The 25630-nt window shown below is 43.0% G+C and overlaps 1 protein-coding gene across 5 annotated transcripts in view; it reads right to left on the reverse strand.

Annotated features, from left to right (window-relative positions):
- Positions 1–472: 472 nt before the first annotated feature.
- RNF144A (ring finger protein 144A) overlaps positions 473–25630 on the reverse strand; it is a 72945-nt gene continuing 47787 nt past the window's right edge. For all 5 annotated transcript variants that reach the window (XM_054062243.1, XM_054062245.1, XM_054062244.1 and 2 more), the window contains 6 exons: positions 14039–14143; positions 13644–13704; positions 12132–12339; positions 10091–10238; positions 8698–8787; positions 473–5270 (listed from right to left, as the gene is read on the reverse strand). In XM_054062243.1, coding sequence (XP_053918218.1) covers positions 5139–5270; positions 8698–8787; positions 10091–10238; positions 12132–12339; positions 13644–13704; positions 14039–14143 — 744 coding nt within the window. In that variant the 3' untranslated portion in view covers positions 473–5138. The remainder of the gene's footprint in view (positions 5271–8697; positions 8788–10090; positions 10239–12131; positions 12340–13643; positions 13705–14038; positions 14144–25630) is intronic.

Below are 25630 nucleotides of genomic sequence, written 5' to 3' on the forward strand. Positions count from 1 at the left end.
TATGCTCTGCTGTGCAGGAGACCGGGCTTTGCCTTTAAAAGTTTCACCTCCACACCACCAAGGTGAGGGCAACATAAGCTATCTGCAGCCACTTCAATCTGTTGTGCAAGAATATCCGGGCATCTCGGGTGCTCCTCAGAGCAGCGGGTTCACCCAGCCAGAGCGTACATCAGTGGGCTGCAACAGGAGCTGGACCAAAGACCCAGCTGGGGGTCAAATTAGCTTTAGAGATAACCAGAGTCACTCGTTTGGCTAAGCTGGGAGATGCCGAGTCAGAAGCTGCAGTTACGCCTCGAAGTGCGGCAGGACATCTCCAGGCTGTGCCTGCTCGGAAGGAAGGAGAGAATGGTGAGCACAGGGAGTCCTACCACAAGAGCAGCACTTCTCTTTAGTTGAACACAGCGCACTCAAAAGTCACTATCAAGAATCACAGGAGACATATTCATTTAAAATATCTATTGAAATTACAAATTAAACTCTTCAATATAATTCAAAGTACAAAACACAACATTAAAAGGCATTCAGCAGCTCTTTTATACATCACAGTGTTAGTGGCACAAAATGTACTTACATTTCAAATACATCGACAGAACTATTTTTACACTGGTCAAATACATTATTTGTACACACGCATGACTCTCCTTCATGCTTGTCCCTATACAAGTTTAAAATATATCCATAATAAAATGATCAAGAAAGGTTCGGTTTTGTACCACGCACCTGTACCTAATGTTTCGGGAACTCTTAAGAGAGAGACACAAATCAAAGCATTAATGAAGACCACAGGGCTCTAAACACAAACAGCATGCCTTACTTAGTAGGAGTTCATTAGCAATTAAGCACCAGTGCAGGCTTTTTTGATGTCTTTAACATCTCTGTCATCAAAACCGTATGCTATCTGTTTTCTTCAGGATTTTGGATCATGTATTTGAAATGGATAAACTTTGGTTTTTAAAAGAAAGCAAACCTGCACAAAGCTTTATACATGCGGCACCTCACTGGGATGAGAACGGCTGGCATTAAATAGACTTATTCCTATTCAGTAAAAGGCCTACAGATGGAATGCACAAAACTGCATTTCTATCTTCCTGCTCATAACAATTTTAAATCAAAAGCACTTCATCTTATTCTGATCTGTGATATCTTACCCTGTCAGCTCTTCACTAATTTTGATTGCGTTTCCTGCACGTCTGGAGATGAGCTGTACGCTGCGAGTCGACCCGGTCAGCTCTTATTGGAGATCTTGCCCAGTTCATAATGCAGAGTATTTGCTGCTTGGTTTGGAGAGGGGGAAGCATCTCAAGTCCTTGGCATGCTAAAGTCAGTAGGAGGAGGTTTCAAAATGAACGCCAACATGAATAAAATTGGAATATTACCATAACAGTAAGCATTTATATAGACTCTTTCATCACAGAATCTTCCAGAATTTCCAAACCAATGAGCTTGCCCTCACAGCCCTCCTGTGAGGTAGGTTAACATTGGTCCATTCGTTTGGAAGATGGTTAAATTGGGAGAAGAGGAGGTAAGTGACTTGTCCAAAGCCACATGGGGAATACTCAACGTTACTGATCTCTCTCAGGACTGACTTCAGCCCAACTAACGAACGGGGAGATGCAACACCTCTGGAGCGTGGGCTCCTCATGCTCGCGAGTAAGGATTCCACCTTATCGTAACAGAAATTGCAAATTATGTACTGTTATCGACTCTATTAAAAATAGGTTTTAAGACAATGCAAAAAAGCCTACGTAATAGCATAACCAGAGAAATGCAACAGAAATCATGCAGCGAATCTCATTTTCCTGGTGAAAATCTAGAAAGCCAAAGCTGTTGTAACAGAATTTCATCTGAAGAGCAGCAGACACAAACATTTGCTTTTCCATGGCAGGGGGTTTAAATGTCAGAGATTAAAACTATGTATTTACAATTCAATTTCAGGGTATTAAATGTCACACTATCAAAATACACTGTAACATAAAACCACCTCAAACTCAATACATCACCACCAGAAGCTGCTACTTTGGAAATGAAACAGTATTACAAAAAGTAAAAATAAACTTAAACAAAAAAATCCCCGAGAAGAATACAGATGGAATGACATTTAGTAAACCTGAAAGGAATAGGGATTTGGGAAATGTGTGTCAGCACACAGCCTATCCTACCAGCCAGGATGTGAAACAAGACATGTCAAAACCCCCAGTAGCAATTCAAGTAAGTTGAGATTGGAGACGGATGCACTGACAGAGGAGTACAGTCTTCTGATCATATATTATGCTACCTGTGAGCCTTAATTAAAATATATCATTTAAAAACATCCGTATTTGTAAAGGATTTTTTTTTTTTTTTAATCTGGAAGTGCATTAGTTTTAACGTTGAACTGGCCACAGAGCACTGCGCAAAACTCTGGAAGCTGTGGCTGCCCCATCCCTGGAGGGGTTCCAGGCCAGGTTGGATGGGCCTTGGGCAGCCTGAGCCAGTGGGAGGTGTCCCTGCCTATGGCAGGAGGTGGAACTGGATGGGCTTTAAGGTCCCTTCCAACCCAAACCATTCTATGACTCTATGATTCACAATATTGCCATGTAAAGGCCGCCTCTAAGAAAGGCACGGATTGAATATACCTTCCTTCAGGACACTCCAGCACTGTCAGCAGTGCTGTCAGCTCTCAGCCGAGAGCTCCTCGGCTCTTTACCATCATCCCAGTAGTGCATCAGTCACTGGAGCCACTGCCACACCCAGCAAAACCCCTTTGTGCTCCCAATTAAAAAATGAACAACCCATGAAGTCTTTACGTCGCGCTGTCCAGTCTTTTTTCTCTCCAGTTCGAACAGAAAGACAGGGCCAAGGCTGAAAGGTCCTCGTTCAAGCTTACCTCCAAGCCGTGGTCCTCAGCAGAAGGGTTTCCGTCGCCTCTGCACCCTGCAGCTCCGACAGGGAAGCAGTTGGGTGCTCGGCTCAGGGTGCCCTGCGGAGATGGACCCAGAACCCCTTCCTGCGCGCTGCGCTCAGCACGGCTTCACACCCCTTGGGGGGTGGCAAACAGCGATCGAACGCGCTACCCAGACTTTCCTACACGTGCTTTTTAACAACTAAGTGATTCTTAATAGCAAAGAGAGTTAATATGATAAAAATATGTGATAACAAAATCAGGTATTAGAAAGATCTAAACTGCGCATTGCCATGAAGAATCTGAAGATATCGCAAGGGGTTCAGAGTGCTGGAAACCAGCTGCCCTTCTTCTTCACACTGTAATGGCTGAACTCATTAAACCAAGCCAAATAAGTGAATTGCAGATAACCTCCAGCTCCCAGAGCCAAAAACCTGTGGTTAGAAAGTTTGAATTGAGACACCATTAAACTTGGAAGAAGGGAGAGAAAAAAATTCAAGAGCAGTTTTATAAAAAGACAGTGCCCTTTTCAAAATTGTACCCTGCAGTCTTTTTATTTAACAGACAGTAAAAAAAACTCCAAAAGGTAATAAAGAAAGGAGTCATTTCCTTATGCTTGAGCTATGAAAACACATTGCTAGCCTGTGACAGCAGCCAGAAGCAGTTGCATTTGTCGGTCTTTATACATTTTCAGTGCACAGGTGCCCTGGCTTCAACATATTCATCCATCTCGATACACTGATAACGCACCGAAATAAATGGTAAAAAGACGCAGTCAAACTTTAGTCCATAAGCCGTTCAAAAGCACGTTTTCCTTCAGTACCACACAGAGGCATACACGTTGTTTTGGGTGCTTAATATTTCATGGCAAGAAGTTATCAGTCCAATTCTTGTCGGCTTTAAAATCAGAGCAAAATGGTTTTCAACAACTTAATTCTAAAGAGAAACAACAACAATTAATAGTAGGTTGGCTCGCACGCTTTACTACCCTGGAAACACAGCACTGGATTCCGCAAAACTACCAAATCAAGTGATTATTTTTCAAATGAAAACTCGTTTTGTCACAGTATTATTATTAAAAGCATACACCATACACCATATGACTAACTCTGAAAATGGGCTAAGGAGTTTAAGCGTGAAGTACAACTTCCACAAGTATCCCAGGCATTTTTATTATTAACTATAGGGAAAACCCTTATGTCTTTTTCTACTTAAAAGGGAAGATTCACTCTTAACTCAAGGGGATACTAAATAGTAAAATGAGTCCTGTATTTTTTAATAATCGCCTTAAAGACAGAAGCGAGCTATCCTGAACTTCCAAAATATTTCAATAGCACAGCTATTTACACATTTGGTTTAAATAGGATTGTATATATATATCTCTATATAAAAAGATTAAGATACCTGGATTAGAAGTTATGTAGCCCTGTAATTGTAGCAGAACCCTAACCAACAGCAGAAAAATAACAATTCAGAAAAACACCAGTGGTCCAGCGGTAATCAATACCATCAATGCACTTTTAAAAGAACCTAGATTAGATAGCAGGTTTGTGTCACACTCAACCTTACAGCTTCATCAATTCGTTTTTAAAATATAGCTTTCCATCAAACAAATGCCTTACAAGACTTCAAAAAATTCCTGGAAGGCAACAGGACCAACTTTGTCCTTCTATACCCAATGTCAAGAAAGGCATAGGATGGCCTATATGCACCTTATTGATTTTGTTATACTTGGAAAAATATGTACTGAAAAGGACATTGTGATGGCTTTAACAAAAAAAGAGATGTGTAATAAACACCGTAAAGTCATACTAAGTTGACTATCTGATTTACATGCTAGGCAACTTAAATATATACAGCAATAAGACACCAAATTTTGAAGCAAACAGATAAGCAGAGAGTTTAGATTTGTAGGCATTTTCAGCTTGTTTGGCTGATGCCATTCAGGACAGTCCCAAGTCCACCAGCAGGGCAACAGAAACTTTTTGCATTGATTTCAGCAGTATTACCTCTTCATCTCAGACAGCTGCCTGGGTCCACGGTCTCCTTTTAGCACCAAACTTGCTTTCCATTACCTTCCTTGTCTATTATCAATTGATCTACACAACAGTAGTAACAACAGCTCCCGGAACCAAGACTGTGTCAATGAAAAGCAGAACGGGGCACATAAGACTACAGCAATGTAAGTGCAAGAGGGAAACACCAACAGCAACAATAAAATCAAAACACACGTTGTGTTGAGTCCAATCTTCTCTGTCTAGGTAGGTAGAGGGTCATCATCTCCTTTATTACATTTGCACTTGCAGCACAGAACAAATGGCGTAGCAAGTAGAAGGAAAGGGGAGGCCACCAAAAGCAGAAGACCAAATCCTGCAAAGATCCCTACCACCTGCAAGAGAACGGAACAGCACTGCATTAGGGATAAAAATTGTCTAGACTCTGCTACCAACAGTGCATCAGTGTCCTTCAAAGGGATCTCAGCAAATGCCATTGACCTTACTAGATCCAGGATGGCCCTGCAAGCGTGTGCTACAGGCAGCTCCTGCGATCAGTAAACGTGAGTGACATCAGTCAGAATGGTGCTGTGCCACACAACTCGGTTCCATCACCCACAGGGATGCAAATGGTTACGTGCCTTTGAGTTTTGCTGTATCTCAAACAGCTAATGAAGCAATTGACTCGACACTCTTTTTGTTGATCAAACCTAAATATTAAATAAGATCAAGACCACAAGAGCTAAGACACTCTCACTTTCAGGTACTCCCCCTTTTTGCTGGAAAAATCTCCAAAGAGTCAGTCAAGGGTTTGCTGTTGTACACGGAGAATCTGGGAAGACTCCCACAAGCTTCCCACTAGCAGGAACATAAGCCTGAGAATCAGCCACAGGTGACAAACAGGAGGACTTTGCATGTGCCAAACAGCTTTTTACAGTCAAACCTGAGCTCATCCGGCTGCTTCGTGGGACATGACCTAACTCTATCTAAAAGCATTTCTTTCATTTACATTTATTGATCACCATCTTCCCAGCACAGGCAAAGAAGCACAGACCCAGCCATCCTGTCAGTGTGCCAAACTCATAGTTTCCAGAGTTTAAATTTGGAAAATTATTAAAAAAACCATCCAAGTTGACATATGTCGCCTGAGGAAGTTACGGATTTGCCATGGGCACTTGTATGAGCAACGCTGCAACAATGTGCCTGCAGATTATTTGAGAAAATAATTTAGATTTATTCCCCTGACAGTGTCTATGAGTAATTTGTAATAATGAAGGCAAGAGCAGAATGCTACTCTGCTTGCAAAACCTCATAACTGAAGGGAAAATAAAATTAGAGTGTAGTACTCAAAGAATTCTTCTAGCCAGGGCTAGAACTTGTCCGGAGAAGTGCAACAGAGCTGGGGAGGGGGCTGGAAAACAAATGTTATGAGGAGCAGCTGAGGGAACTCGGGTTGTTTAGCCTGGAGAAGAGGAGGCTGAGGGGAGACCTTATCACTATCCACAATTGCCTGAAATGAGGGTGTAGAGAGGGGGGTGTTGGTCTCTTCTCCCAGGTGACAGGTGATAGGATGAGAGGGAATGGCCTCAAGGTGCGCCAGGGCAGGTTCAGATTGGACATCAGGAAAAACTACTTAACAGAAAAGGTTCTCAGGCCCTGGCAGAGGCTGCCCAGGGAGGTGGTGGAGTCCCCATCCCTGGAGGGGTTTCCAAGATGGGCAGATGAAGTGCTGAGGGATATGATTTAGTTGTGGACAGGTACAGTCGGACTGTGATCTCAAAGGTCTTTTCCAACCAAGCAATTCTATAATTCCATGAACTAAGTGGTAACATTTAGTTAGCCATGCTTTAGACGGGAAGATTTACTAGTTCTTTTGTCAGCCACAGACAATTTCTCTCTCCGATTACTATGTCCTTCCTTTTGCAACTCCACCAGGGACCAGAGAGGGCCGAGAGGAAGGGCTGGTTGCAGGAGATGGCGCTGTGGGACAGCACTCCAGTTCTGTCAAGTCTTGGGTTTTGGCTGTCGAGATAAGCTCAAACTTCCTTGCCCTAACAATTTTATTCCTTGCCGAGACCAATTTCTTTTTCAGCTTCAGAGGTGTGCACATCCATTACTTATTCTTTTTTTTGGAGGCGCTGACAACCTGAGGGAACTTCCATCTACCAATCTTTGCATTAATTTACTAGAGACATAAAGCAAAGGTAAATTCTTATCTCCTTTGAAAACTGCAACTATTGCCACGCTGCTCTTTGGAGACAGCACGCCCTTGTCTAGCACTTTGCAGCCCACACTAAGAGTGCGCTGGTCTGACTTCCAGGCTGGAAGGTAACAATTCAGTGAACCAAACTAACTACTGGTCATTTTTACGAGATCCCTATTTACATCTTTCTTGCAGCCTCAATATGCCATCAAAGAATTCCTTACATTTCATTTGGGGTTTTTTTTGTTGCTTCGTTTTTTTTGGTTTTGCTTATTTTTTTTTTTATCACGTTTTTAGTGGTCTGTTTGTCTTTCAAACAAAACTGCCTGCTGAGAATCACCTTCTCCTTTTCTGCTTGGTTCCGTTGCTTCTGTAGAAGCTGTCGCCCTACTCAGCATCAAATCATTCTGGCCAAAACAAATATTTTTCTTGCATCCCCAAACAAACCAAAGGCTCACCTCAATTTGCCTTGGATTAAATACTGAAAGGAACAACAAAAGGAAATGATTGCAAGGTTGATTCAGCTTTAGCGGGTTTAGCAGAGTTAGATTCTGACTGGTGGGAATTATCACTTTCTTTCTCAGCAATGACCAGAATATCAAGCATGCCACCTATCAAATATATTTGCATTAAATGCAGTGGCTAAGAACCAACTCCAAATATCAGATTAATCACCTCATATTACAGGCAAAGCAAAAAGCTTATGTACCCACACACTTCCTAAGATACTGTTGGCTAAATCAAGCAAAAGCCAGTCCGTAGCTAATGAACCCACCCAGGGGCATATGTAGAGAGAGAGGGGTGCAAACCTTCTCCTTTTTATTTCAGTTTAGCTGTAGGTCCAGACTTGGGGCTTATTCTCAAAACTTGGGGTTTATGCTCAAACAGAAATAAAACTGTACTTCACAAACAGCCCTTCATCTCATGCTAAGGTGATTTACTGGCACGCAGTTAATTTAGGAGATGACTCAGCTACCCAGATGTCTCTGTGTCGCTGTAAAGGCAGAGGAGATTGTGCTAAGTCACACACTGCCATTTATTTTGAATGCATCGAAGTAGGGCAGAGTGCTCTTCCATCAGCAGCACTCATGCTGCGTTCAGCAAGACTGGATCCAGACTATAAGAGGTAGTCCTCACTCTTTGTGACTGTCAACTTGAATTTGTGTTTGGAACTGCTGATAAGCCCTCCAGGTTGCCCTCTATCCAACCCACATGAATGAGTCAACCAGACTCCACAGCAAGATCCTCAGCATACTCGGACCAATTCCTTTCCAGCTCTGGATCCAGAGCTAAAGACTCCTTGCAGGATGAGCTTCCCTGTTAATAGCATGGATGGTGGCAACTTAGTTTGCTCTCCAAGTTTACTGAGAGCGTAACTGGACTGGCATTTAACCAGCTTTGCAAATGCACCCTTCCTAGTTCTCAGTGTTTTTCTCCCACGGAGTGTCCTTTCTGGGAGAGCTGTTCCTCTCCAAGCTACTGCCCTCTTTAAATCTGCTACAAAAATCAGTTACCATTTAGCACAGAATTTTACCCTAAGGTATTAAAAAGATTTAGGCAAAGGAAGGCACTAAAACAGTAGTGGACCTGTAAAGAGCTTTTAAACACCTGAGCTTTACCTGTGTCCTGTGCCAGATAACAGATGCCCTGGAGTGTCCCAGCTTGTTTCGGCAAGGTCCTTTGTCGTAATGTATTAGGAGAAAATCATCCTACAAGATATTAAATAAAAAGGTAGGTAACATACAGAAATTCAAACTCTTCTTAAAACTATAAAATACTATTTCCTCAAAACTTATAACCAGGAATTGTACAGGATAAAAGCTTAGTGAGGTAGGAATGGCCATGTCCAGCCTTTCCAAAGTACTTTGTTTGCAGTTAAGTGCTTTCACAAACAGGCTTGTTTAGCAAGTGTTACATATCTATAATGAACTCTTGTCCCAAAGGCTCTCAACCTGCATATTTAAATGCTAGCATGGACTTTAGCAAGAGGATCCGAGAAGATAAGCTGCCCATTGCTTATATTTTACACACATACAGAGCAAAGAAAATGAATACTTGCACTGCAGACTTCCCAAATGTGGCTCCTTTTATTAGCTGAACAATAAAAGGACAATACGTGTTTTTGAGCAATTACATCCTTATCTCTCCTGCCATCCTTTGGAAAACCAGATGAGATAGCAAGCGTAGGACCAAGGAATATTGCTTTTTAACTGAGCCTGTGAGAAGCCTGCGACCAAAGGACTGTTAGTAAAGCACTCAAGTAGGACAGCTACAAGATTTGAATAGTCAGAGTAGCTTTCAGGAACCCCAAACATTTCCTTGCTATTGTTAACAATGCAACAAAACAGATGACATGGAAACAGATGTTGTATATTGCATACACTCTGATCCTTGGGCACGGTAACCATCTGATTTTAAACGAACATAAACATATGACAGGAGCAGCTTACAGACTGACAAATTCCCGGCGTTAGGAGGACATCATATTCTTTTTCATATGTCAGATCCATTTCTTGTACCACAGAATACAATGAATGATAAACAAATCTGACTGCTAGACTCCTGCATGGTGACGCACCAAGCCTAAGATTTGCCTGATAAACTTCCTCAGACTAAGAACATCGCTATACTCATCCTGTAACTCCTTCAAGAAGGGGCACATTGAAAAGTCAGGACTAAATGAAGTAGTATTAAAAAAAAAACAAACCAAAACAAACCTACCCCAACAGGCTGGTGACCACGAAAGATTGCAAACAACTTTTTCGTAAAATTTTGCTTCAAAATGATTAATTTCTGACTTACACAGGCACAACGCAAAGATCAAAAGTCAGACAAGTAAAACAGAGCATACAAATGCTATCAAACCCCCAGCATCAACTCTGGTGGGTCACAGTCCACCAAGCTGGGCAGAAGCTAGTTAGTGAGCTACTATTTCATTGATTAATGAGGTCACTGGGTAGGCTAAGCAATAAACTAAGCACGTGAGAAACACAGCACAGGGTGTGTACTCACATCAAGAGATTCCAGACAGTACCAGCAAAAGGCATGTTTGCAGTTCTTACACATCATTTGGGCACAGCCTTCATCTCGTTCAATGTAAACTTTACACTTTGGACAGCGTTTGATTGGAGCATCATCTTCTTCCACTTTAAAACCTGAACTGTGGGAGAGAGTGAGGAATTAATAAGATACGTAGCGATGAAGAAGAGAAGGAATTCTAAGAAATGTGCTAAGAAGATAAGCCTGCAGTAGAGATCCAGGAATTTAACTGAGTTTTGTTATTCAGATCACAGAATCACAGAACTATTTAGGTTGGAGAAGACCTTTAAGATCATGAAGTCCAACCGTAAACATCAGACTGCCAAGTCCACCAGATAGTTCAGCCATATTCTATTTTTAAACATATATCTAGAAAGAAGTGTTTAATGACTACTTTGCCCATGTAAAAGTCAGGATATTTTCTCTACCACATATTTAACCAACTGTTTTTGTTATCTAATAGTACCAATATATGGTAGCCAGTTTTCTCCTGGAATATATCAAACGAGCTGCAGCTAGTTCACACCTTGCACGTCTAGATAATTTTCTTTTTTTCCTCCCTCCTTCTTTTTCTTCTTACCCAGAAAAGAAGAGGAAGCAATCCCTTGATGGCACAAGCCTAAGACCAGATTCCTTCGGACTGGGGCAGCAGGGAGGGATTGCTTGTCTCTGCCCTCCTTGAGGGTCCACCCTAGGAATTTCCTCCCAAATCAGGAACCGTGAGGGTTTTGGGGCATGTCATTGTTTCAGAGTTGTTCTCTTCATCTCTAACACTGTGCTAACAAACCACGATCCATGAATTAGGGTCAGCACCACCACTTCTTGTCTTGCATTATGTGCAAAACCATAGGATGCCCCCTATGCATGCAGCGGGGGCAACACACAGAAAGGTGGAAATGCTGAAGAACATTCACTTCCCTCGAGTAGCTTTCTACCATGCACAGGTGTTACATACACAAACAACTAAAATGTACCTCAAAAAAATGACACCTCCTACAGCCACTGCCAGTGGGAGATACAAGAACAAATGCTGGGGAATCAAGTTTCCTGGAAACCAAGACAGACCCTTGACTGATTGATTGATTGATTGATTGATTTGTCCAACAGCAGGATAAAAGGGGACACACTCGTTAGTCACGCTCAGGGCAATCATATGACAAAAATGCTTTGTATTCATAAACCGTATATGAAATTCTAAAAGTATAGGAGCACAAACTGCTACTGACACATTACACTCCAAAATAATGAAAAAACATACCTCAATGCAATAAAAAATAAAGCATGAAATAAAAACTAAAAAGCAATCCAAACACTAAGGAAAATAAATAAAGTTTTTTTATCTTGCCATAAAATTTAGTAAACTTCACTTATGGCCAAGCACACATAAGCACATGCAAAAATTACTGTATTTGACTAGGAACTTTTGACAGCTTGAAAGAGGACGAGCTATGAGTAGGTAACTTCAAGGCTGTCCAGGGCTTTAATGATACCTTGAACTGCTACACAATCTTTGACAAAGCCTAAATGTGAAGGAGAACATACGCACAACAGCCTTTCTTATTTACTGACTGCAGTACGCCTGTGGGAATGACTTGGAGTAGAACTTAAGGTCATTGGGCAGATGTGCAGCATTTGGGATGGTTATCAGGGTATCCTAAAAGTCACTGCCTGGCACAATGTTACCAACCCGTCCAGAAGAGCGGCAGCAAGGAGATCTTCTCTGAAGGGAAGTTCACGAGCTGCCTGGAGGTCTTTTTTTCCCCCACTGCGGCAAAAGGGAGGCTGATGGAGGTTCAAAGAGCTCTTTTGTGTTTTGCCAGGAATGGTGGCAAGGAGTGAGGCTGCCAAGAGCCATCCAGTTTCGGAATACAGCATTAAAGGAACAGGAATGACTGAGCGACGAAAACTGCTTTGAAACAAAATATCAGGAAAACTCCCTCTTTGCTATTCATATTCTGGTTTGTTCAGACTGAGTGTTTTGTTTCTAAATACTTGATCTTTTGCAATACTTTACCTCGTTTCTCCTGGAAGAAAAGAGATTGGCATGTTCTCTTGACAGCCTTGACCTGGATGCCAATTAGATTTGCAAGCAGAGCAGAACTCAATGTCGCAGGCTTTGCATTGGACCAGCTGGGGGTCTTGTGGGCTTGGCTCCTGGAGTTGGCAAACTGCCTGGCAAGTAGAGGATGGACACCAAGTCCGACACGGATCCAAAAGCACTTCTGTAAAGGGGCATAAAAGAACAAAATTCAAAGGTGGTTACAAGACGGGCCTTCCCTAACAATGCATTCCAGCTGAGGTTGACTGGCAGGGCATTTGGAGACACGTTTTCAAAAGAAGTCTTGTGATTCTCATCATGAAGAATTTCCCCCTTATGTCTAGTTTAAATCTTCCCTCTCCAATTTAAAGCCATTCTCCCTCGTCCTATCACTCCATGCCTTCATAAAAAGTCCCTCCCTGTCTTTCTTGTAGCCCTTTCAGGTACTGGAAGGTCGCTATAAGGTCTCCTGGGAGACTTCTCTTCTCCAGGCTGAACAACCCCAACTCTCTCAGCTTGTCCTCACAGCAGAGGTTCTGTAGCCCTCAGATCATCTTTGTAGCCTCTTCTGGACCCATTCCAACAGCTCCATCACCTTCTTATGTTGAGGATTCCAGAATGGGCACAGTATTCCAGATGAGGTCTCCCAAGAGAGGAATAGAGGGGCAGAATCCCCTCCCTCCCTGCTGGCTGCGCTGCTCTGGATGCAGCCCAGGACACTGTTGGTTTCTGGGCTGTGAGCGCACATTGCCGGCTCATGTGGGGCTTCTCATCAATCAGCACCCCAAGTCCTTCCCCACAGAGCTGCTCTCATCCCCCACCCTGTATTGAAACCACGGATCACTGCATGACTAACAACAGCACAACACTTACACAGTTCCATTCCTTTCTTAGAGGCTGCTTACTGGGAAGTCATTTAGTGCGTCAAAGCCCATTGAAGTGAATAAAAACCCACCAATGACTTTAGTTGTTTCTAGGCTGGGTCCTGCCCTCAGGAAAACCTTACTTTAAATTTTCTACGGGCACAGACTTCCACATCCCCATAGGCACCTGGTCAGCTTATATGCTCATAAAAATTAATAAGGTTCATGTTATCATTACACATAGGACTGCCTGGTAATTGTGCACCAGCTGCCATCACAGGAGATAATGATGGCTCCATAAAGGGGTCGGTCTACCTCCCCAGTCCCTAGAGTGCTGGTAGTCAATTCAAGCAGCAAAGCCTGAAATAGAAGTCATTCCCTCCATTAGTTATAAAGCATATCGGCAATTTTCTTCCCTTCATTTATTCCCAGAGTGTTGCAGTTCTGGGAATCACGCAGGCAAGAACAAGAACAGAAACGTTTTTTCGTTTTGGTTCGGTTTTTTTGTTATGACCAAGCAATTAATACACAATGATACTGCACAAACGCATGCAGAGCCTGATTGTGATTTATGGAATTGCCCTGGTGTGATACCACTCCCACAATGAGGAGAGTTAAGTCTTACCTCTTTCAAACTGCAGCTTCTTATACCTTTGCATGATTTCTGATGCAACCATGCACTCGATCTGTCAAAGGAAGGAAAAGGGAAAGAAAATTTCCAATTAGGAACAAACTTCAACAAATGGGAGACAAAATATTTGACCTTTAAAGATTTGTTAAAAACTTACATTGGCAACAATCATAGAATCACAGAACAGTTTGGGTTGGAAGGGACCTTAAAGATCATCCAGTTCCAACCCCCCTGCCATGGGCAGGGACACCTCCCACTGGATCAGGCTGCCCAAGGCCCATCCAAGCTGGCCTGGAACACTTCCAGGGATGGGGCATCTAATATCCAGACCAAGAAACATTTAAACATCCTGGGAGGAAATTAAAACCCTATTTGTGGTAAGATTGTACCTCATTCTCTTGCAGATGGCCTCGCTTTGGGCAGGCAGCATCAGGGCAGCTGATTGCTGTTTCTAGACCTTCTTTGATCAGAAGTTCCACGTACTGTTTTAGGCACTGTAAGAGAGCCAAAGGCTGAGTTAACTGTCCCACCAAGCGTAAACCACTTGGTATTTTAACAGCTTTCCTCTGAAAATCTGAAGAACTTTTATGAGCACGGGCCATGCTGACAGCTTTTGCCATAGTTATATCTTTAAATAAAAACCCAGCAAGTTCATTTCTCCATCAAATAACTCTTCCTTAAAATATGCAGCAAATTGAAAAACAACAAAGGGGGGAAAGGACAAATTAAACAGGGAGATAGGAGTGGAAAAAAGATAATAAAACACCAAGATAAAATTAGATTACCCATACTCCAAAAACCTTCACGTGACTACAAAGCACAAACGCAGCTTAGTAAGCCGTAACTACCCTTAGACAGACATCTGTCAAGCACACCAGAGAGCAAAAGGGAGTGGGGCGGCTTGTCTTCTCTTTCTAGAAATTAATTATCTGAACTTCTTGGTTAAAGATGTATCTTTTCCATAGGAAGGAAAAATGAGAGAATTAGAACTCCTAGAAGAACTACTGTTTCCATGGGGACCGAATAATAAATATTGGTAACACTAATGCTTTTTTCCTTAGCAACGACAGCATTTTACTCACGGCATAACTGAAAATGTAGCACCTAGCACAGCACGACCATCAAGAGAAGAGAGAAGAAAGGTGGATAGTTTAGACTAATAACAAATTAAGACCAAATCTTGGTTATTCTTGAATACCAATTGCCCATCTCCACACTTCCCACACCAAGGTGAGAGCTGTCTGCTGGGGAGGCAAGGGGGGTGAGGGATATCCTCCGCTTTGCAGATACTGCACAACTGCTACCAGCCTCACACCACCCGGGAAGACCGAACATGGGTCTCCTTTCCAGCAGACGGGCCACCCTGTGGCATTCCCACCCTGCTCGTGAGTGCAGCCGGCAGTGGCAAACTGGAGACAACTGCAGAAAGGAGGTCCCTAACCCTCTTACCAGATATGTGAACAGAGAAAGGCTAGACCAAAAGCAGAGTAAAATGAAGACAGAAAAGCTCAGCACACAGCTGGGTGAGAGGCGAGAAGGGTTACACCCTCTGCACCAAGCTGGCAACACGGGGACTTGCAAGTTCTGTCTGGAAATAGTAGTTGAAAAGGTAAGCAGCTGCTGACTCGCCTTCAGCCTGGAAAGACAAAGAGCTGCATTGACATTGTCGAGTCCTGCACCCTAAACTGTGGGGCAGAGCACAAATCCGCTTCTTCCTTCCACCCAGACCATCAGGCAGGATCACCAGTGAGCACATTTCCAGCCTAACCCTTTTGCATGTGACTTGTAGCTGCCAAAAGTCTGGGCTTTAAGTCCACTTATTCAACCTCTTCTCCTTCTGTGCTGCCTCCTGCTATGTCTCTGCTGCTCCTTTAAGAAACTCTTTTCACCTACATTAACATTTTATTTTAGATTTTACCTCTCGCAGCTCAATTGCAGCAAAAACATCACTTCCTGACCACGAAATTTCTCTGCTTTTGGGATGCAGCCTTGCTGGCAGGAACATGCCACCACCTTGATAGCACAAGAGATCATTCCTGTCAGATTCCCCTTCCCTGCGTCTCCTACTCAGACAAAAGTTCTACTTTTTGGAGAAGAAAAACAGAAAAACATTAAAAGTTTTAGGCCTGTAAAAAATCCACGTATGATAGGTAATGACCTATGTCTTCCTCTTTGTCAGGAGGGATTTAATGATGGCAACTGTTCACTTAGTAGATGGTTTGACTCGTTTGTTTCCAAGCCTTCACTTGGAGCTCTGCAGAGCAGGTGGTGGAGCAGTTCAAGAGAACCAGCAGCAGCAACCACAGCAGGCTGAGCTCTGCAAGAACCAGCTCCGAGGTTGCGTGCCCTGCCAAACTGTGATTTCAGCCGCAGGGGAGGTCCTAGTGTGACCATAATGACACCGACGGCTCTTCTCTTTCCCCTCCACTTGCAGACGCCAAGCACGCATTAAAATGGAAATGCATACATTTTTAATGCTAGCAGTTAGCACTTACAGAAAGTACTTTTCAAGCTGAATGAGCTTTGCAATCATCAATCATTAATGTGGGTAATTCTCTTCCTCAACCTGTTCAGGACCATTGCCAAAGTCCATTCAATTTGTTTCCCTTCCCTCATAGTGAAAGGAACGACAAAGTTGCTCCCTGCCACGAGCAGTGCCCAACGCCTCCTCCTTCCCCTGATGTGGCACCGGCCTCACCTCCTCAAAACCAAAGCGCATTTCTTATGCTGCACCTTCTGAGAACACAGGCGCTGTCTTGAGGTCATGAAAGGTCACTCTAAATTAGGCAGAGGATAAAACACTCTTTCCACTCATGACTTGCTCACTTTAGAGATTTCCATGGTGGAGAACGAGTAACGCAAAGTGGCCGCAAGAGAGTTTGAAGCACAGGGCAGCTGTGGCCTCTCGAGAGCAGACAGAAGATGCACCACTTGTGTCAGACGGTGTCGAACTGGCTACAGTACTGGAAATGTACCAGTATGCAAACAAAACACAGCAAGATTTGGTACTTGGTTATATACTATGAAAAATTCTTTACTAAACAACTACAAAAAGGTGACAAATAAATTGTTGCATTTTCTATGCAGCTTGTAGCTGATCTCATGCTGGATGAAATTACCTTCCCCGTCTATCTGTTAAGGCAATAAAATACTGTATGGGATGAATGAAAACTGTGTGCATGTCAGTCACCCCCAAACAACTATCAAGATGAACTACTTCACAATTTTTCTCAGAGAAAACAGGAGCCAAAATAAGGTACCTAAAGGCTGAGATTGGAAGAAGGTCATAGGATATCCTTCTTGTTGTACTTTGACTCTTCTAAAATCATCATGCTGAGGAGCACCTTCATTCTTCCTTTAATGGACGCATGTCAGTGGAAAGTTATTTTTATTTGAAGCAATACTTCTACTAAATTCCATTTGTTTTTTTCTTTAAAAAAAGCCCCTTCATCGTATTCAAAATGAAATAACTAAACATACAATTTAAGTAAGTCAGACCCGGAGATACTCTAAACCTATCAAAAACTGATGGCTTTTTTTCTATAAATTTCTGCTTACGTATACAGTCTGACATGATGAAGCCAGGGCAAGACTTGGCATTTCACAAAAAATAACTCTTTACTGAATTAAATAGGCCATAAGAGGAACCATTGCCTTTGCATTCAGCTTTTTTACTCCATTTCTGTACTCTGATGGTCTTTACTTGGAATAATGAAGATCTGCCTAACAGCAAGAAGAGAGGTCCAAGTACTCTTTCTGTACATCACTGTTGTCCTCTCTGGTGACTGGATGACTTTTTCTTTCCCCTGGCAATCCAAGAACTCTACTGCCATTTGCTGTCCCCATGACAAAGGTCAGGAGTGTATCTGCTTTGAGGAGTTTTGGCCCAGATCCCCTCTCACAAGGATCACCTGAGAACCCAATCCGGCAGTGGTTTTACTCTCAGCTTCCTATAGAAATTAGGAACACTTTTTTCCACGTCAGCCTCAGAGGGAGATGGCTCATAAGGGGAGGACTTCCCTCTGAAGCTGCCAAGCATATCCTAATCTTAAAAGTTCTGCAAGATGAGCTGTACTTCTAACCTTTGTGCATCACGGGCTGTGCCGCACAAAGGTATATTCAGTGACCATCAACGCGCTGTTGATTTAGAGCCGCAGACCGTTATATCATTTTGTCTAACGTGATAAGCATTACAGTACCCCATGAGAATCAAAATAATTATTTTTTGCCTGATTTCCAAACCATAACACGTAATTTAACTCTGCTGCACTGCACTGACCTGACTGCGCAGGTCACAACAAAAACTCAATATAAAGAATTAAAACGTCTGCCTTTCAATTTTCTTTTAGGGTAATCTGAGCAAAAATTACACCCATTTGTGATGACGGTGCTTTGACTTACTTCACCTGACACTCAAAAGCAAATAAATCCCATCATAATTCGTAAGAAAGAATCCCACTTTCGCCGTTTCCATATGGGGCAACATTTATCTGCCCTCTACTTTGACAGAAAAAAACCGTGTACACTGGGTGCCTAAGGTGATCTTACAATACAAAATGCATGTAATTAAAAACACTTGGGAGATATTTTTGGTGAGCAGCTTCATTTTTTAGAATAGAAGAGGATACCTTTTTAAAAGGCTAACAATTGCACTTTTAAGAAGATGCTAATATGACCGGAGACAAGGAATAGCTTTACAAGATGTCACCTTTTATTTGAGAGCTAGGCAGCCAAAAAGATCATCCTGTATTATTTTCTTAACAGCTGATAGGTGGATATTGTCAAAACTGCTCTAATGCTGCAGATGCAAGTGCCAAGTCATATGGGAAAGCATATAAATAAGTCAATGGATTTGGAAAGGCCAAAAAAGCATTACAGGACTGCAGAGCCAAGGAGATCATCACAGTATCACTTGATTTATGTCTCAAAAGTTTAAATGTATTTTAGTGTTGGCACTAGGCCACGGTCATCCCAAAATAAAATGTGCACCGCATGCAAAACCATCACATGCCGGTATTGGTAAAGCATTTTAGAAACCTCGAGGGCCTACTGATAAAATTGAAAGGGAAAAAAGAAATGAAAGAAATCTAGCATTTACAAAATTCAAGCAAAAGAAATTAAATTATTTTTTTACAAAGTATTTGCTAAATGTGAGTATTAAATACAGACAAAGGCAGTTGCTATTATGCACAGGTAACAACCAGGTAAGTAACTCTTGACCTTGGGCAGATAATCACTAAGAGTTTTGCACCACTAATTATTTGATCCGTTTTTTCAACAAGGGAGATTGTTTGGGTAATTTTTTTAAATTTTTTTAAAACAAAAAATTTCAATTCTAAAATTAATCTGTCTGAGTTTCAATGTAAAGAGGGAAACCAGAAAATACTGGGAAGAAAGATCAAACCAAATCAGAGAATGCTTCCAAGTAAGATGATTATTAATGCGTAGACTAAATTGCTAAAGTCTCTCAAATTCTGTATCACCTGCAAACCAGGATTAGATGAACTTCTGAAAATATACACACAAAAATATGTTTATACAAACTTGCATTCAACCACGTGAAGAGTCAGAAAACGCTGGTTAGTATTTTATGATCCGCGCTACAAATGACATCAGGCTGCATGAATGTAATGACCCCTCTTGGCCCTGCATTCTAGGAAAGATGAAGAATACAAAAAGATATTGAGTGAGAAGCACTTACTTAGAGGATTTTGTAGCTACAAATCTATGGTTTCATCTATGGCTGGTTTTTGTGCTCAGAGGATACTAAGTCAAAGCTCAAAATTCATGTGATGAGGCTACATTAGTGAACAAAAACTGCTGCAACAACCACTTTTGAGAGTATTTTGTCGTATTCTTAGGTTCTGTGTGACAGGTATTTTCTTTACATTACTTAGAAATGAATACTGCGAAGGTGATACTTTTTCTTGCCAGAAGATAGTGCGATATCAGGGTTATCCCACTGCTCTGTGCTAATTCCACTAATCGAACTCTGCAAGCTGGTGAATAGGCATCTATCCTGGTAAACACATCGCCCATGAAGTCTTTTGGGTAGTGTGATGGAACACGGGGAGAGGGTGCATGAGCGAGTGATGTCTTTCACTCCATGAATTCGGATGTTCGTGTCTCAGGTGGAGGCTAATACTCTTGGAAAACAGACCCCCCACCTTTTGCCCAAACAGAAAATTCACTCTGGGCTAGAGAGCTTTTCCCTGAAGAAAACATCACTGTGTAGATAGGCTTTCTTTAGATCTAGAGAAGGCTGAACAATCCCAAGAGGAAAAATCACCCTAAACTAAGCGCCCTCCAGCAGCTGTGGTGTTCCCTGAAGAGGAGAGGAGGATGATAGACCAAGGTTTGAGCCCGAGCCTTCCTTATTCCTGTAAAGCAGAGATTCATGTATCCATATAACCGTCGTATACCATCTTATTTTTAATATTTCAGGGGATACTCCTAAAACAAACACAAATGCTGATCTGGTAATAAGACAGATGCACTTTGAATCTTAGTCTTTAAAACAAAACTACTTCCTGCCAGATTTCCGTGGTACACTCAGAGCATGCAAGAAAACCTGTGAGAGGAAAGGGAAAAAAAAAAATCGTAGGTTCCTTGGAGAGCTTTTAAGCTTCTTTCAAACACGGCCTTTGAGTAAAGTAGTAGTTATAATCCTACTCAAAATTTAATCACAGGCTCAACTTTGAAATGCTCTTGCACTGCTGCTCCAGCATGCCCAACTCTCTATGGTAGATCTACAATCTGGCTTTTTAGTATCACCCTAATCCTACTGGGTTGACTTACTGGAAAATATCTATGCAGGCTTAATCAGAGAGACGTGTTTGAGGCACACACATGGCCATGAGAGAGATCCTTCTGTCAGCTCTGCTAACCAAACCCCAGAACACAACCTATATTCAACCTCACAAACCATCCAGATTATAGAATGGTTTCAATTGGAAGGGACCTTAAAGACCATCTAACTCCAGCCCCCAGATGATCATGAAGCAAGATTTAGTCTGTGCTTTAGAAAGCTTCTTTCCCTGTGCTCCTTTGCAGGGATACCTAACAGAGAAGTTCCACAGGGATGTGGTGGCTTTCTCTATGTGTTTTCCAAGGCTGGGTGCCAGATTGCTTAAGCCTTGCTTTAATGCCTCCAAGAATCATAGAATCATAGAACAGTTTGGGTTGGAAGGGACCTCAAAGATCATCCAGTTCCACCCCCTGCCATGGGCAGGGACACCTCCCACCATACCAGGCTGCCCAAGGCCCATCCAACCTGGCCTTGAACCCCTCCAGGGATGGGGCAGCCACAGCTTCCCGGGGCAACCTGGGCCAGGGCCTAACCACCCTCATCGTGAAGAAATTCCTCCTTATGTCTAGTTTAAATATTCCCCTCTCCAATTTATAGCCATTCTCCCTCATCCTACCACTCCAGGACCTTGTAAAATGTCCCTCCCCTGCTTTCTTGTAGCCCCTTCAGGTGCTGGAAGCTGCTCTAAGGTCTCCCTTGAGCCTTCTCTTCTCCAGGCTGAACAACCACAATTCTCAGCCTGTCCTCATAGCAGAGGTGCTCCAGCCCTCAGATCACCTTCGTAGCCTCCTCTGGACCTGTTCCAACAGTTCCACCTCCGTCTTATGTTGAGCATTCCAGAACTGGACACAAGGTGGGGTCTCACGAGAGTGGGATAGATCTCAGGGACAGATGTACGTTAGACACCTGTTTAATGTTTGTGAACTACTTTGAACTTTAATAGATCACCTCCGGTTCTATGGACATCATCTCAGCGATAATAACCTACTTTAAAGAAATCTTCACTAAATTCCGATTTTTATTAACCCTGTAGCTGAATCGTCATCCTTAAGGTTAAATGACAGAAGGAAAGTCACTTATCTGCACACGCAGCGCTCCAAATCTACAAATGTGAAAGCAGTAACAGAAGTGTCTCGCGTGTTTGCTCTTTACACCTTGCACACTGTTTTCTCACAGACACAAACCCCACGTTCCACAAGCACACAGACCCTCGAGCGAGACACGCGCCTGCAAGGCTCTCAGAGCTATGCAGCAGGGCAGAACCCAGCGCCCAAACTTGGCCTTTTATCCTGTGAACAAGCGGTACACCCGAGGAAGGGCCTCAGCCAGGACCAAGCACTGACAACAGCACAGGTGATAAACATTTCCCAAAGCAGCAAGTGACTTCAACAAGCTTGGTTTAACAGAGTTCCTGCCGCTACGTGCCCAACACTTTTCAATACACCCTTTTGTTTAAAATTGCCAAGAATGAATGCTTTTTTTCCTCCCATGGTGTCAATTTAAAACTGCACCAGCCGTTCTGAAGCCCTGCTAGAGCCTACAACGTTGCCCTAACTCACCGAATGGTTTGGGTTGGAAGGGACCTTAAAGATCATCTAGGCCCGTTCCCCCTGGCACGGGCAGGGCCATCCCACTGGATCAGGCTGCCCAGTCACATAAACTTGCTTGTGGATGATACAGTGCCTCGGCTGGGATGATAAATGCAACCTATGTGCTTCCATGTTTCAGGACACACCACTTAAGCATCCTTTTCCAAGCCGTACAAATTGCTTTTCTCCAAAAATCCTTCTGCTTCCGCCTGACAGGAGGGGGGGACTCGGCTCTGCAGATGCCGCTGCGAGTAGTGCAAAGGTTGGTGTTGATTTAGCCCGTGGACACGGTGTGATTCAGGTGCTTTGGCTCTACGTCTGCCCAAACACTTTCTGACAGCCCAGCTAAATGTCACAGCAGCCCCCGGTACACGCTTAACTCAAGCAAACAACTGGCAGACAAGAAATTCCCATCATGGATGAGGAGCGGCCCCCTCCGTGTGCAGCCTCCACCCCCGCCGCACTGGAGTAACCGCCAGTCTGGGGACAGGCGAGCGTCAGCATCAGGCCACCAGTCAACAGACAAGGAAGGTGAGGCAAGAAGTGTATGTATCATCAAGGATGCAAGTATTTTCAGTGAGGATTACCCCTGAAAAGGAGCCCTCCTGGGCTTCTTCAGCTTGAGAAATACTAGACTGTGGCAAACACCCTTTGAGGCGCAGCGATCAATGGCTGTGGGAATCACAAGCAAGAGTGAGTGAGCAACAGGAACCAAATGAACCTGAAAAACAAGTGCCTGTTTCCAGCTGAATGTCTTAGTAGAGAAAGGAAAGGTAACAAGGACTTAACAACTGCCTCTCCTTCTAAATGGTCGTCTGTTTTTTTATGAAGGAGTTTATATACGCATCTATATATGATTATGTACTGTACAACACACTGAAAAGGAACGCTTTTTCCTTCAGAAAAGTCCTTCACATCAGAGTCAGCAGCTAATGGCCAAACGAGACAAGGATAACATCCTGCGGTTCATGCATATCTTCATTTTAGATTACATAGTTCAAACGGTGTACACATAAACATATTTTCTTGTTGGATTTTTACCCCTCCATTATCTTGCATAAGCTGCTTATTCTCACTTATTCAGGGACACAATTGGTAGAAAAACACAGAGTAAACTTTACAAAAGCAAATTGTTTTCAAATGCCAACACATGCAAGATGAAACTCAAACATTCAGGAGGCAAAACCACCACCACCAAAAAATTTCAGTCTTCCCTTACATGGCTGTTCAAGAAAGTTTGTTCCATTTTGGAACAGATGCATATTTCTGAGTGGGAGGACAATACACCTTCCACTTTCACATGACAAACACTGTGCAAACAAAAATGAACTAGTTCTCCCAACACCCAGATGGAGACAGATAACGTTGATCTTATTTAGTAGTATCACACAGAAGAGAGGAGAGTTGAAGGCTTTGGATCAAGTTCAGTTTTCAACCAGGGCCTGCAGCTCCCAACTCTACATTAATTACTCTGTAAATAGGCATCTTTATTATTTAAACAGGGAGTTTTATCATCACAGCACCTACAAGACAAGTCAGAACCCAGACAGCCATGTGAATCACTATGCAAACAACTAGCGACCTCTAACCACCAAGCCTCCACTGACACATCACGTGTCAAGATGGGTATCAGTTCTCTGCTAAGGTCTGAGGGAAGTGAGTAGATGGAGCAAGCTCTAAGCTGGTGGGAAACAGGAAAACATTATGATTAATAAGAAGTACCCAGAGCTCTATAAAAACCTCAGAAGCCATGAGGTGTCTCTTTCTCTCTTGTTTCCAAGCAAATAGGGCATCTCCTCTTGGTAGAGGTGGGGGAATAGAATCATAGAATCACAGAATCATAGAATCATAGAATAGTTTGGGTTGGAAGGGACCTTAAAGCCCATCCAGTTCCAACTCCCGGCCACGGGCAGGGACATCCCAGTAGACCAGGCTGCCCAAGGCCCATCCAGCCTGTCCTTGAACCCCTCCAGGGATGGAGCAGCCACAGCTTCCCTGGGCAGCCTGGACCAGAGCCTCACCACTCTCATGGTGAAGAAATTCTTCCTTATGTCCAGTGTAAACCTGCCCCTCTCCAAGTAGCCTGCGTCAGCCCGGCGCTCCCCTGCTAAGGCAGCTTTCCCTTGGCAAGCAGGGGCAAACGATGGTGGAGGAGGCAGGCAGCCAAGCCCACCTGCTCCCACCCACACTGCTCTGGGTATCTGCCTTGCCCCAGGGAAAGCAGAAGCCGACGCTGCCTCATTTACATGAAGGAAATTCTGCTTTTCCTGTCTTTCAACTCGAGGCCAGCAAAGCTGGAGGTGCTTCCAGTCAAGCATGACAAGAAAAGAAAAAGATGCATGATGTCAATCAAAGGCGCAGGCTAATGATATTCGCCTTGCTGAGCACAGGGCTGCGCAGAAGCTCAGTTAGGAGAATGACTAGAATTAAATAGACATGCACAAACAGTCATGGTTAAGCCAATGCCTGGTTAAGAAGGGCTAGCGATAGCAGCGGAGTCTAGCACTATCCCTCTGTCATGCTACTGGAGATAGAACACACTTAGATACAGACTTAAATCATAGTTCCACCAAACTCAGAGACACCTAAAGGTCCAGGGAATATTAACAGGGTGTCTCAAGGGTTAGGGCAGAGCCTACAGGTGCAAGTGTCTACTAAACAGATACAAAATTAGCATAGCAGTATTAGCCTGGAATGCCATAAAGCTGATCTATGTGGCCAGAGCTGACCAACTGGAAATCACAAACAAGCAGAAGACAGGTCTTAACACTGAGCTTGCTGTTTTCTTTTTGATTGTAGGACCTCTCTCCCTCTCATACCTGAATAACACTCTTTCCTTCCTTTGGCAATAATCTGGATTGCAGATGGCAGTAATCAAACTAATTCTTTCCATCAAAGCCAAATCCTCTCTCAGGCTTCATATTTCTTCTCGATATTTGTTTGTCCAGACTGCCTACTTGACTAACTTTCTGTTGAAATTTGAGAAAAGTAACCAACGACTCCTTTGGTACCAGAATGACAAACACTGCATAAAATATTGATGAGGAACAAACAATCTAATGTGAAGCCGGGAGAAGCCTGTCTCGCGTAAGAGCAGTGGCACCGCTGGACTTAAAACATGACATTTGGTACTCCTAAGTGTATATTTTATATATATAATTATATAAGTATACACATATACACATGATCCTGAATCACAACACATTTCAGCAACTAACTGATGGCATTTCATGCCAGAATAGCAACTGGAACACAACCTGTTGTAACTTTAATATATGTACATTTGGTAAGACATCAAGGGAATATCCTGTTCTTTAAAATACCTGACAATTTTGTTGTAGATCGTAAAATGGGCAGAATTTCAGGCAGGAATTGGACCAAAATCGCTCCCCCTTCCTCTCCCCTCAACCCCAAAAAAGCAAAGGCTAAGTAATACCTCAACAAATGTGGTGCAGTAACTAACAGAAAATGAAATCAAATAAGAAAAAAGCGATGCTGTGTTTGCCATATTCTCCCTCTCCTTCCATAAGGAGGAAAGTGTTACAAGTAAACACTTTCTGAAGAAAATGTGCAAATTCAATTCC

The sequence above is a fragment of the Cuculus canorus genome, chromosome 3 (genome assembly GCF_017976375.1).
Source record: "Cuculus canorus isolate bCucCan1 chromosome 3, bCucCan1.pri, whole genome shotgun sequence".
Classification (NCBI taxonomy): domain Eukaryota; kingdom Metazoa; phylum Chordata; class Aves; order Cuculiformes; family Cuculidae; genus Cuculus; species Cuculus canorus.